The sequence below is a fragment of the Capricornis sumatraensis genome, chromosome 18 (genome assembly GCF_032405125.1).
Source record: "Capricornis sumatraensis isolate serow.1 chromosome 18, serow.2, whole genome shotgun sequence".
Taxonomy (NCBI): domain Eukaryota; kingdom Metazoa; phylum Chordata; class Mammalia; order Artiodactyla; family Bovidae; genus Capricornis; species Capricornis sumatraensis.
The window spans coordinates 65610448-65624283 of record NC_091086.1 but is presented as its reverse complement, the minus strand read 5'-3'; the positions used below and the strand labels follow the sequence as shown (position 1 = coordinate 65624283).

General features: G+C 42.3%; 1 protein-coding gene across 1 annotated transcript in view; it reads right to left on the bottom strand.

The window, feature by feature from the left end:
- Positions 1 to 13836, bottom strand: part of DNAH5 (dynein axonemal heavy chain 5) — a 250716-nt gene that overhangs the window by 201784 nt on the left and 35096 nt on the right. The window contains exons 16-18 of the mRNA XM_068990531.1: positions 9595 to 9766; positions 6819 to 6964; positions 585 to 750 (exon numbers count right to left, since the gene is read on the bottom strand). Of these exons, the coding sequence (XP_068846632.1) occupies positions 585 to 750; positions 6819 to 6964; positions 9595 to 9766 (484 nt within the window). The remainder of the gene's footprint in view (positions 1 to 584; positions 751 to 6818; positions 6965 to 9594; positions 9767 to 13836) is intronic.

Sequence of the window (13836 nt, the reverse complement as noted above, 5' to 3'; positions counted from 1 at the left end):
TATGAAATGAGGCCATCAAAGGATAGGAAGAGGACATTGGGGGAACAAGGTAGACTGATGGAACCTCTCATCCTTGACGTGTGGGAATAGGAGGAAAGGTAGGAAATATGCAAAAATAAGACAGGGCCTGGGGTCATAGGTGCTGGCTCTCTGGGGTCTCTCTTTCACCAACAACCACAAACCCTTGGGGAGCAGCGTCCCTTCCCTGCCTCTTGCTGTCTTCATCTGTTCCACAAACCACTTGCTCTGTCTGGTGTAGACATACTCCAGTGGGAATTCCAACCCATAATCCATCCTACTTTACTGATAAAGTGAAAAAACACACACTTTCACCTAAATGCAAAGAGAGCTAACAAGGACCAGTGTGAAGTACACGTTTGTAGAGCTGAACAAAAAGTAATGGAAATTAATGACACGCTATCATTCAAGTGTTCCCCGAATCCTAATTTCAGATTTATTAATGTCCTTATAAAACTGGGAGGGTCTTACTAGAGTGTGAAATTCACTGCAAAGTTGAAAATTAAATTTTGGTTTTCAGGCTGTCCTAGAAAAACAAGACCCTTCCATTACCCCCCCTCTCTTACCTGAACTTTCATTTTTCCAATCATCACTATTCACATTGAATACTTTCTCTTTTTCTTCCTTAGATGGAACTTCCACATCCAGCAACATATTTATTAGCTCATTGACTGCTTCCTCCACTAAAGAGCTTTTAAAGTGTAGTATCTGAGCACCATTTACACAAAGGTCCTATCAAAAAAATAGCATCATGTCATATTTGTTTATCTAGCTATTGATGGCACATCAGTAATGGTAGCAACATGACAGGTCCAGCCTCCAGATGAGATTTTGGCCTCCAACAATGTTTGGCCATACCTCTCACACTAACCCAGGCCAGGCATCCTGTAAAGGACTGTATTAAAGATGAGAGAACCAACTGGTGAGTAGATGGGCCACAATTACTCTAACTTCTCCAGCAGTGGAGGAAATAAGTCCAAAAGCCATGAAGAGCCTCTCTTCCCAAGAAGCTTTTCTATTTCATATAAATCTGCTCTAGTCAGGCTCCCTTCCCTCTTCACCTTTGCCAACAATCCATCATCAACCCCTAAATAACTTTAAATATCCCCCTCCCCTCCAACTAGATTATACATTTCTCAAGAGTGTAATAAATACAAAGGAATATACTGGGGCACTTTAATCAAGACAAATAGACAGACAAGGAGATGATATAGTCAGTGATTTACCACCTAGTTGACAAAACAAGCCCATGAAGCAACAGACTGTGGGTGGGTCATGGTCTCTAGCTTCAACCCACCATGGTTCACCCTGAGATGCTCTAATGTCCTCGTGGACCCTCCACTCCATCAGCCTCAGGGTTCATTTACCTCCTCATCAGCCATGACATTCACCCTTAAACCCTCTGACTCTGCACACCCTCCCCTAAGGATGAAGTCTCACATCAAGCATTCTTTTGCCAACAGCCTTTACTCCATCAACCCCTCAGCCTTCCAGAGCCCTACGCAGTAGAAGTCCAACCCAAATGATCAGATAATCTACGATCTCTGCTTGCACACACAGGTCATGGCAAGGCAGGTGCTTGGCACTGGGAATTCATGGCCCCCAAACTCAGTCCAGCTCCTAATGCTACCCAGGAATCATTCTATGTCACTCCAGTCACATTCCCTACCAGGCCCCAGAACAACTGTGTTCTCAAATCCTTGTCCCTCAAATCCTTGCACCATCCTCCCCGTGACCTAGCCCTGACCCCATGCCCTCATCCAGAAGACTAACCAGCATCCATCATCAACTCTCTTTCCTCCTTTTTCAGGAATACAATGTTTATCCTTCTAGTTAAGAATACAAGGGATTTTCCTGGTGGTTGAGTGGTCAAGAATCTACCTGCCAATGCAGGGGACACAGGTTCGATCCCTGGTCCAGGAAGATCCCACTTGCCACAGGGCAACTAAGCCCACGTGCCACTCTACTGAAGCCTGGGCGCCTAGAGCCCATGTGAGGCAACAAGGAAAGCCAGCGCAATGAGAAGTCCATGCACCACATGAAGACCCAGGGCAGTCAAAAATAAATAATAAGTAAATTAAATAAAATTTTAAAAAATAACACAAGTAGCTGCTTTAAAAAAAAAAAAATCCCACAATCTAACCACACTCGCCTGCTTCCCCAGGACTACACTTACCAACCATTCCCTTTCTCCTTCTCTTCTTGATCTCCTCCACCCCAGCATATGAACATAATCAGCGAAGTTCAACTCAGTGCCTTTCTCCCACAAGAATAAGCCTCAGGACCTTTGCACTTCCCATTCCCACTGCCTGGAATGCTTTTTCCCAGAGACAGTCACATGGCTTTCTCCCTCACTTCCTGTGTTCAGATGTAATTACAGATGTTGTCCCTGACCATCGGCATAAATTCACTACTCCCTTTCAGGTGCTCCTTTTCTCCACTATCCTCTTAATTTTTCTCCACTGAACTTGGCATGCTGTTTGCTCCCTGGCTTTTCTTGTTTACTTGCTTTTCTACATCTTCCACTTGAAAGCGAGCATTGCAATGGCAGAGATTTCACTTGCTTTGTTCACTGTCTTATTCCCAAGCAGTGCTTCACACAGAAACTCCATAAAAAAATTATTGAAGGAAAAAATGAATTATAAAATGTAAATGAATTCAAGAGAAAGCATTCTTTTATATTGGTAATCATTCACTTTGGTAATCAAAATGCAAATTAAAATTAGGCTCTATGATTTTGCTACTTAAGGTAAAATTAATAATTTATAATTACTTGTAATACATTTATTGTTGCATCTTATTATAATAAATGCATTGCTCTACTATACCTTATTCTAACAAAAATTTTATTATAATTTACAGTAATTATAATAAAGCAGTACTTGTTGGAAGACAGGGAAATTGGTACTACTACATTGCTGATGGCATTTTAAGTTGATATCATCAGTTTGAAAAGCAATTTGGCTACAAATATTAACAGCTATTAAATGAAGACACATTTTTTTTGGAGGAGGAAATACTCCTAACGGGGAAAACAAAGCATGAAACATATAAATATATTCATTGTAGCTCTTGGCAAAACAGCAAAACTAGAAATCATCTAGCTATCCAACAATAACAAAGTAAGTAAATTAGGGTACATCAACTTAATAGTATATTCTGAAGGCATCCTTAAAATGGTGGCCATGTAGCAACATGAGAAATATTTGCTGAAGAAAAAGTAAGTGGGAGAGAAAAAAAACACACACACCATTACAAATCTGCAGTCTGTACAGTAAGGATCACAAATATAAATAGGCAATATACCAAGTTATCACAATGGCAGTGTAATGGGTAAAAATGCTACTTTTCCCATCTTTTTTAATATTTTAGGATGGAATGGCTACCCACTCCAGTATTCTTGGGACTTCCCTGGTGGCTCAGACAGTAAAGAATCTGCTTGCAATGTAGGAGACCTGGGTTCAATCCCTGGGTTGGGAAGATTCCTTGGAGGAGGGCATGGCAACTCACTCCAGTATTCTTGCCTGGAGAATCCCCATGGACAGAGGAACCTATCAGGCTACAGTCCATGGAGTTGTAAAGAGTCAGACATGACTGAGCATTTAAGCACAGCACAGCAATCTGGGAGTTCCAGGTTTGATCCCTGGGTCAGGAAGATCCCCTGGAGAAGGGAATGGCAACCCACTCCAGTATTCTTGCCTGGAGAATCCCCATGGACAGAGGAACCTAGCAGGCTACAGTCCATGGAGTTGCAAAGAGTCAGACATGACTGAGCAACTAACACTCTCACTTTTAAAATTTGCTTTTAAATTTGTTTTAAAATTTTGCACTTTTAGAAAATAATCCTAAGAACCAGTCAGTCAGTCAGTTCAGTCGCTCAGTCATGTCTGACTCTTTGCAACCCCATGAATCGCAGCAACTCCCGGAGTTCACTCAAACCCATGTCCATTGAGTTGGTGATGCCATCCAACCATCTTATCCTCTGTTGTCCCCTTCTCCTCCTGCCCTCAATCCCTCCCAGCATCCAGGTCTTTTCAAATGAGTCAGCTCTTTGCATCAGGTGGCCAAAGTATTGGACTTTCAGCTTCAACATCAGTCCTTTCAGTGAACATCCAGGACTGATCTCCTTTAGGATGGGCTGGTTGGATCTCCTTGCAGTCCAAAGGACTCAAGAGTCTTCTCCAACACCACAGTTCAAAAGCATCAATTCTTCAATGCTCAGCTTTCTTTATAGTCCAACTCTCACATCCATACATGACCACTGGAAAAATCATAGTCTTGACTAAATGGACCTTTGTTGGCAAAGTAATGTCTCTGCTTTTTAATATGCTGTCTGGGTTGGTCATAACTTTCCTTCCGAGGAGTAAGTGTCCTTTAATTTCATGGCTGCAATCACTATCCGTAGTGATTTTGGAGCCCAGAAAAATAAAGTCAGCCACTGTGTCCACTATTTCCCCATCTATCTGCCATGAAGTGATGGGACTAGATGCCATGATCTTAGTTTTCTGAATGTTGATCTTTAAGCCAACTTTTTCACTCTTCTCTTTCACTTTCATCAAGAGTTTTTTTAGTTCTTCTTCACTTTCTACCATTAGGGTGGTGTCATCTGCATATCTGAAGTGATATTTCTCCCAGCAATCTTGATTCCAGCTTGTGCTTCCTCCAGCCCAGCATTTCTCATGATGTACTCTGCATAGAAGTTAAATAAGCAGGGTGACAATATACAGCCTTGACATACTCTTTTTCCCATTTGGAAACAGTCTGTTGTTCCATGTCCAGTTCTAACTGTTGCTTCCTGACCTGCATATAGGTTTCTCAAGAGGCAGGTCAGGTGGTCTGGTATTCCCATCTCTGTCAGAATTTTCCACAGTTTATTGTGATCCACACAGTCAAAGGCTTTGGCATAGTCAAGAAAGCATAAATAGATGTTTTGGGGGGAATTATCTTGCTTTTTCAATGATCCAGTAGATGTTGGCAATTAGATCTTTGGTTCCTCTGCCTTTTCTAAAACCAGCTTGAACATCTGGAAGTTCACGGTTCACGTCTTGCTGAAGCCTGGCTTGGAGAATTTTGAGCATTACGTTACTAGCATGTGAGATGAGTGCAATTGTGTGGTGGGGAATTATTAAAAACCATGGAGCCCAGTAATTTCTCAGAGTGGGAGTACAGCAAATGAGCAAGAGGGAAGAGGTACAGTTTGGGGTCTACACACAGTGAGTCTAAGAGAAGGATGATAGAGAAATTCTAAAATGTGAACATTTAATTTTGACTGTATATGAATTTAATATACACTGAAGATGACTATATATGCAGGAAAAGGCTAACATGGCAGGCCTGAGATCATTCTCCTGCTAATGAGGTGGCTCTCTGGCTGGTGTCTAGGAGCCTGGATTTTAGGAAGCTTCCTACAGGCTATAAAGAGTGCCTCTCTGTGCTCAGACTATCTGGGCAAACAGTGTGGTTTATCTTGCCAACCAGCTTTCCATCTGGGTGTCTGGAATTTCGGTGCATGCTAGGCAGAGAGCACCTGTGTGATGAAAAGGGAAAGTGAAAGTAGCTCAGTCATGTCCAACTCTTTGCAAACCCATGGACTATACAGTCCATGGAATTCTCCAGGCCACTATACTGGAGTGGGTAGCCATTCCTTTCTCCAGGGTATCTTCCCAACCCAGGGACTGAACCCACGTCTCCTGCACTGCGGGAAGATACTTTACCACTGAGCCATCTGAGAAGCCTGTGTATCCTTATTATATCACTATAATAAGTCTTAGCCTCTATTGCTACTAGAGTGAGTTCCATGAGTTCTTCCAGTGGGGATGGTCTTCTGGACTCCTGACATACCATATTAAAGTCACCACTGATGAGTTTTTATAATCAGGATGCCCACTGGAAATGTTGTAAATGATGCTAACGTGACTTTCCCAAGGGAGCACTTCATGGAACCCTGTTTCCAGGATCCTAATCGTGGCACAGGGAAGAAAGTGTCCCCTTTGCAAATGTTTGAGAAATAATGGATTAAAGAGAGTTAACTAGACCCTTTCCCAGGAGACCATCTGAAGGTCTTTATTCTAAAACATTAATGTGAACAGAACCTGGAGGGAAAAGGAGAGCACAGTGTTGACCCCAGGCCAACTGAACACAGACCTAGTCTTTTCCAGGTTCCCCAGCAATGTACCACAGAATACCACTTTGGGAAACGCTGCTCTATAGAAATGTCTAAAGAAGAAATTCTATCCAGAAGCTGTTTCGAGCAACTATTTTATTAATGAACCCTAGCTAGAAGCTAGAACTAGAACTAGAAGCTCTTCAACAAAATAGCTCTAAGGTGGCTCAGAGAGTAAATAATCTCCCTGCAATGTGGGAGACTTGGGTTGGATCCCTGAGTTGGGAAGATCCCCTGGAGAAGGAAATGGCAAGCCACTCCTATATTCTTGCCTGGAGAATCCCATGGACAGAGGAGCCTGGCTGACTACGGTACATGGGGTCACAAAGAATAGGACGCGACTGAGTGGCTAACCCTTCAAAAACTGTGGGAAAATGAGAAATGTATTCCGTGGCAATTTCTCTCTTACTGATCTGAAAAGAAATGATTTGTTCTTCATGTCTACCTGACCCCTCGGGTACATTCCTCTTCATTTTCAAATTATTGTCGGAAGGCTCCTCGTTTAAAGAACATCCATCACAGACCAGTCATGGGAAGAGAAAAAAAAAAAAATGCAATTGATGCTTCCCAAAATGCCCTTTATAGAAAAATGAATAACAAAATAAAGTTTAAATAAAAGCATCAATCTTCTAATAACCTTTGTCATCTGGAGAAACTCTTCACAGGTAAGCGGCTCTTCCCCAGGGAGCTGACAAAGAGGAGTACTGCTCATTTCTTCCAGGATGGCATCAATGCGGAACTCGACCAAATCATTGACCCTGTCGAGCAGCAACTCCAGGTTCCCTTTGGAGAAAAATAAGAGTGGATAAAAGAAATTAAGCATTTTGTTGTTGTTTTTTAAAAAAAAGAAATGTGATTATATCTCAGTAGTAAATTCAGGATTAAAAATTGCTCCACAGAGCTGTTGCAGGAGACATGAGACCCAGGTTCAATCCCCGGGTCGGGAAGATCCACTGGAGGAGAGCATGGCAACCCACTCCAGTATTCTTGCCTGAAGAATCCCATGGACAGAGAAGTCTGGTGGGCTATGGTCCATGGAGTCGCAAAGATTCTATGAAGTGACTTAGAATGCATGTGTAGAGCTATTTCACACTTGGTTCTCACAGTGTTCTTTCTTTAACCAGCTTCCCAGCTTTCTCAGCCTGCCTAACTCTGACTCAACTTGCAGATTCAGCTGGAATGCATCTACCCCAGGAGGCTTTCTGTGAATCTGCACATATTCACGTGGCCCCCTTCTCCTATGCTGGCGTTGACCCCTGAGCACCCCTCCATCTCAAAGGACCTTCTCCACGCCTATACTGCTATGGCTGTCTGATCACGCATTTTATGTTATTCAGCCTTCAAACTGTAATGAGCCTCATTCATACCCAAAGATCCCTTCACAGGTTGTCTTCAAATCTAGTCCCCAAAGCTACAAAGCAAAGCAAAGAGGGTAGGAGGGTTCAACCATAAGCCCCTCACTTCTCTGCTCCACCTAACCCAGTACCTATCAAATATTCTTGAGTATATTGCACCTAGTAAACAGGTGGACCCTTCTGCATTCTAAGGTATTTGGAAGGTACGGTGGAAACCTACTAATAAGACAAGCTCTTGAAAATCTGGGCTATAAATAGACGAGGTGTTACTGCAGCAGCTACAGAGAGAAAAAGGGAGGGAGGGAGACTGGAGGGAGAACATAAGGAGCTATCAGAATGGGTATGTAGAAGGGAGGCTCAGAAAAGGGTGATCCAGAAAAGAGGTGATGGGGGCAAAGGGTGGATAAGGGGTTATGGAGGTAAATAAATGGAAAGGGATTGACTGTATAAAACTATAGCAATTATGAATACATATGCATATAGGTATCTAGCACAAACCCAACTCAAAGTAACACAAAAGCATAAGAAAGAGCCTAATTTTTCAAGCCCTCTGCAGTCAGTCGGGGGGAAAGACAGAACCATTAGAAGCAACGGAAATGCAGAGCCTTTTGTCTCAGTGGAAAATAACAGGAGGTCACAAGAGGAAGTGGTCTTGTGGTAGAAGAGTCCAAGTGGGCTTCTTGGGAATGGGACATATTCTGGGCTATCGAACACACGGAGAACTGAGCCGTGAAGGGGTGAGGACACCGCATGGAAGAGGAGAATGACCGTTTCCAGTCTTTCTAGAACAATGCCTCCATCAAGCATTAACATGCTTTCCTAGAAGGCAGCCAAGGAACTCTGGGAAATGCAACTTATAGAAGCCCACTTTTGGAGACCCACTAAATACTGGCACATCAAGGGCTCTGAAAAGTCCTCCAGAAGAGAAACCTGCTTGACTTTGTTTAACGTGGATTTCCCAGAATTCTCTGAGCCTAGGCTCCTTCTTTGCAACATACTTGTATACATTCTGGGAAATTGTAATTTATGGAATACACCACCTTAAATATATTTTAAAGTGTAGTATATCCCTGTTTAGGAACAAAAATATTTGCTTAAACTTTTCTCATATATCCTGCTGTTCAGCAGTCTGCTCTGTCCAAATCACATCTTTTAAATCAGCATCTCAAAATACACTAACCTGTTAGTATAAAGAGCTGAATGACTCTAAAGTTCCTTTAAAGTCTAATGCCCAACAATAAGCATAATTTTAAAATGTAATTAATCTCTGGGGATAAAACTAAATAGCAAATATATACGGTTTCCGGGGCTTCCCTGGTAGCTCAGCTGGTAAAGAATCTGTCTGCAATGCAGGAGACCTGGGCTCAATTCCTGGGTTGGGAAGATCGCCTGAAGGAGGGCATAGCAACCCACCCCAGTATTCTTGCCTGGAAAATCCCCACGGACAGAGGAGTCTGGTGGGTTACAGTCCATGGGGTTGCAAAGAGTTGGACACAACTGAGCAACTAAGCACAACACACACACATATGGTTTCCAGGAAATTAATGATTTCATATATTTGGTAAAATTCCTTGAGTTCAGTAGCTCAGTCATATCTGAATCTTTGTGACCCTGGGTACTGCAGCATGCCAGACCTCCCTGTCCATTGCCAACTCCCGGAGTTTACTCAAACTCATGTCTATTGAGTCAGTGATGCCATCCAACCATCTCATCCTCTGTCTCATCTCATCCTCATCTCATCCCTTCTCCTCCTGCCTTCAATCTTTCCCAGCATCAGGGTCTTTCCCAATGAGTCAGTTCTTCACATCAGGTAGCCAGAGTATTGGAGTTTCAGCTTCAGTATCAGTCCTTCCAATGAATATTCAGGACTGATTTCTTTTAGAATGGACTGGTTGGATATCCGTGCAGTCCAAGGGATCCTCAAGAGTCTTCAAATTCCTTAGGGAACAACTTAAGAACACACTCTCATATATCCTAATATCTATAAGAAATTAAACAGTAGAACTCAAAAACTCAGTCTTCAAAATTGAAAAATAATAATCATTTAAACAGACTTACTGATCTTTGCAAAAGCATTTTTCAAGTACATCTCAATGTTCAGTGATGTCCAGGTCAGTGCAGCCAGGCCAGGCTGGAGAGCTTCATCCACTTTCGCCAAATGAGGGACCATCAGTTGCTCTATAATGGGAGGCATTTTTGACTTCACCCTCTGATATTCAGCCAGCATCATCTATAGTGAAACAGGGGTGAAATTATCAAATAATATCTCACTTTGAATATCTATTAAGAGCTCATTTTTATCCAAAACAGTTACTTTTATTTAGAGTCCAGCTATAGGGCTCCAAAAAGCAGCCAAAACCAAACCAGAGTAGAAAAGAGATGAAATTTCTCCATGGATACAAATGCCTCATCCAATAAAGAACACCTAAGGATGTGAGAGTTGGACTGTGAAGAAGGCTGAGTGCCGAAGAATTGATGCTTTGAACTGTGGTGTTGGAAAAGACTCTTGAGAGTCCCTTGGACTCCAAGGAGATCCAACCAGTCCATTCTGAAGGAGATCAGCCCTGGGATTTCTTTGGAAGGAATGATACTAAAGCTGAAACTCCAGTACTTTGGCCACCTCATGTGAAGAGATGACTCATTGGAAAAGACTGTGATGCTGGGAGGGATTGGGGGCAGGAGGAGAAGAGGATGACAGAGGATGAGATGGCTGGATGGCATCACTGACTCGATGGATGTGAGTCTGAGTGAACTCCGGGAGTTGGTGATGGACAGGGAGGCCTGGCGTGCTGCGATGCATGGGGTCGCAAAGAGTCGGACATGACCGAGCGACTGAGCTGAAATGAACTGAACTGAAGGAAGAGAGGGAAAGAACTGACAAGTAAGAGTTTTTCACCCCTTATCCAGCCCCGTATGCAGACGTAAGAGTTGAACCAGAAAGAAGACTGGGAGCAGAGAAATTGATGCTTTCGAATTGTGGGTCTAGAGAACACTCATGAGAGTCGCTAGAACTGCAAGGAGATCCAATGAGTCAATCCTTCGGGAAATCAATCCTGAACAGTCACTGGAAGGACTGATGCTGAAGCTGAAGCACCAGCCCTTTGGCCACCTGATGCGAAGAGTGAACTCATTGGAAAAGACCCTGATGCTGGGAAATATTAACGCTAGGAAAAGGAGAAGGCGGCAGAGGATGAGATGGTTGGACAGCATCACTGACTCAATGGACGTGAATTTGAGCAGACTCTGGGAGAGAGTGAAAGACAGGGGTGCCTGGTGCGCTGCAGTCCACGGGGTTGCAATGAGCTAGACACGACTGAAGGCATTTAGCATGCATGCACACGATAGTACCTCCAGCCTACCTTTTATGGTTATGTTAATATTAGTAATAACTAATTATAAGAAAACAACTTTAATGCACTTCTTAAATACAATTGTTAAGCTCGTCTTTATAATATACATGTGAGTGTTACATTGTCATTACATCAGTGTTTCCCAAAATGCTTATGCTGAAACATCAGCCACAAGAGATTCTGTAAGAAAAATGGTCCCTGGAAGGGTAAGTTTGGAAAACACTGTACACAATACCTCTTCTCTCTGACAGTCACAATTAATATTAATGATTCTGAGAAAACTATACGAAGGAAGTAAAAAGCCCAACAGTCATTGTGAATTTTTTTAAATTCAACATTTCCCAATGGACAACGTTATCCTTTCTTCATTTAATACTTTTCCACAATTTCTGTAATATCTTTTCAATTTCCATGAAAGATCTAAATTTGATGATTCTATTAGCAGCTACTTAACACATTTTCTGAACCATTTATCTACTGCTTACCTTTCTTTTGGAGTTCATCACTTATTCTCTCTGCAAGGCAGGTCTTAAATCAGCCTCCAGTAGCCCTTCCACTTCCCACCTTAATCTTTTAACCCCAGGAGGTATTATTCATCCATTTTAAAAATGAAAAACTAAAGCTTAGAAGGATAAAGCAATTTGCCCAAAGATAGTGCTTCAAATCCCGACTGGCTTCAGAATCTGTATTCCTAACAATTAGCCTATGATGATTCATCTCTTTCCAGTCTGAACTGCCTTCCAAGGAATAGGTAAAGGAATAGCTACTTCAGCTTCTCAGGCTTCTGTAGAAGCCTACGAACTATTAAGTATTCAGCACAGTAACTCAGCAACACCTGAGATGGTCTCCAAACATTCTAATTGATCTATTTTTACCAACTACTCAGGTTTAGTGGGAACTTTTAACTCTTTCAAACTCAAGACGCAGTAAAAATTACCCATCAGATGATAATTCACTTGGAATTGTCCTTTACAGCTGTGGTGGTTCTAAAACATTATTTGAAAGATAAATAAATAAACTTTTTAATCAAATAAAACATTCTTTGACCCTCCTCCATTCATAGGGTAGGGTCTATGTTCCCTCTCCTTTGCTCTGTGTGGGCTTATGGAGCCCAACAGAGGACAGCAGAGGTGATGCTACGAGACACATGTCAAAGTGCTCGTCGCTCAGTCGTGTCTGACTCTTTGCGACCCCATGGTCTGTGGCCTGCCAGGCTCCTCTGTCCATGGGGACTCTCCGGGCAAGAACTCTGGAGTGGGTTGCCATTTCCTTCTCCAGAGGATCTTCCTGACCCAGGGATCAAACCTGGTTCTCCTGCATTGCAGGCAGATTCTTTACCATCTGAGCCACCAGAAAACCCCATATATATATACATATATACATATACTCTTTTTTCAGGTTCTTTCCCATTATAGGTTATTATAAGATATTGAGTATACTTCCTGTGCTATCCAGTATGTCATTGTTGCTTATTTTATATATAGCAAAAATAACTATTTCTTTATAAATATGAAGATTGACTTAGCTATTCTCTAACACCCAAGAGAAACATAAAAGGGAATTCCAATATGTTGACGAGTATTTGATGAGCTTACATCTGAGGAATGTCTGCATGTTGCTAATATTAACTTTTTAACATAACATGAAAGAGTGGGAAAACACTAGAGTATAAGCTTGGGTTCTGGTCCTACTTCGGCCACCTGCCAGCTATGAGACCTTGGCTAAGTCATTTAAGTTCTCTAAGGCACAGTATTGTCACCTCTAAAATAATATAATGGTACTCTGTACCAATTACCTAACATGGCTGTGGAAAATATTGAATAGAATAATGAATATGAAAATGATTTAAATGTAAAGCATTATGCAAATATGCGGCCTTATTGGACTTGTCCTATGATACTAGCCACTATGAAGTTGTAACAATGGTTTCCATGTTATCAAATATAATGGCAGCATAGCTGACTTCATTTGAGCATCTTCTGGGCAGTATTTGTCACCGGTGACCAGTCCCTCCATCATGAAATTTTTCTTACCCTTGGCTTTCTATTTTTTTTTAATTATTTTATTTATTTTAACTGGAGGCTAATTACTTTAGAATATTGTAGTGGTTTTGCCATACATTGACATGAATCAGCCATGGGTGTACATGTGTCCCCCATCCTGAACCCCCCTCCCACCTCCCTCCCCATCCCATACCCCCTAGCTTTCTTGAAAGTTAGCTTCCACCTGCCTCAAAGGCCAATCCTTAATTTCACTAGCATATTTGTCCTCTTCTAGCAGACCTGTTAATATTGGAACAACTCAGAGTTTAATGAAGACCCTTTACTCTTCTTTATATTCTCCCCGTTGGAAATCTCATGCAGGACAATGACTTTAAATAGCAACTCTATTCTGATAGGGCTTCCCAGATGACACAGTGGTAAAGAATCTGCCTGCCAACGTAGGAGACACCAGAGACATGGGTTTGATCTCTGAGTCAGGAAGATCCCCTGGAGTAGGAAACGGCAGCCCACTCCAGTATTCCTGCCTGGAAAATTCCATGGACGGGGAAACCTGGGATGCTACAGTCAATGGGTTGCAAAGAGTCAGACATGCCTAAGAACACACATATATACTCTGAACTTCCCTGGTGGCTCAGATGATAAAGCCGTCTGCCTCCAATGTGGAAGACCTGGGTTCAATCCCTGGGTCGGAAAGATCTCCTAGAAAAGGAAATGGCAACCCAGTCCAGTACTCTTGCCTGGAAAATCCCATGGACGGAGGAACCTGGTAGGCTACAGTCCATGGGGTCACAAAGAGTTGGCCACAACTGAGCGCCTTCAGTTCACGTGTGACTTCACTTCACATATATACGCTGATAACCTCGAAAATATGTCTTCTACTTTGACTTCTCAACTCCAGACATACATAATCTGCATGGACAACATCTCCACTTCAATCTCTAAAAATC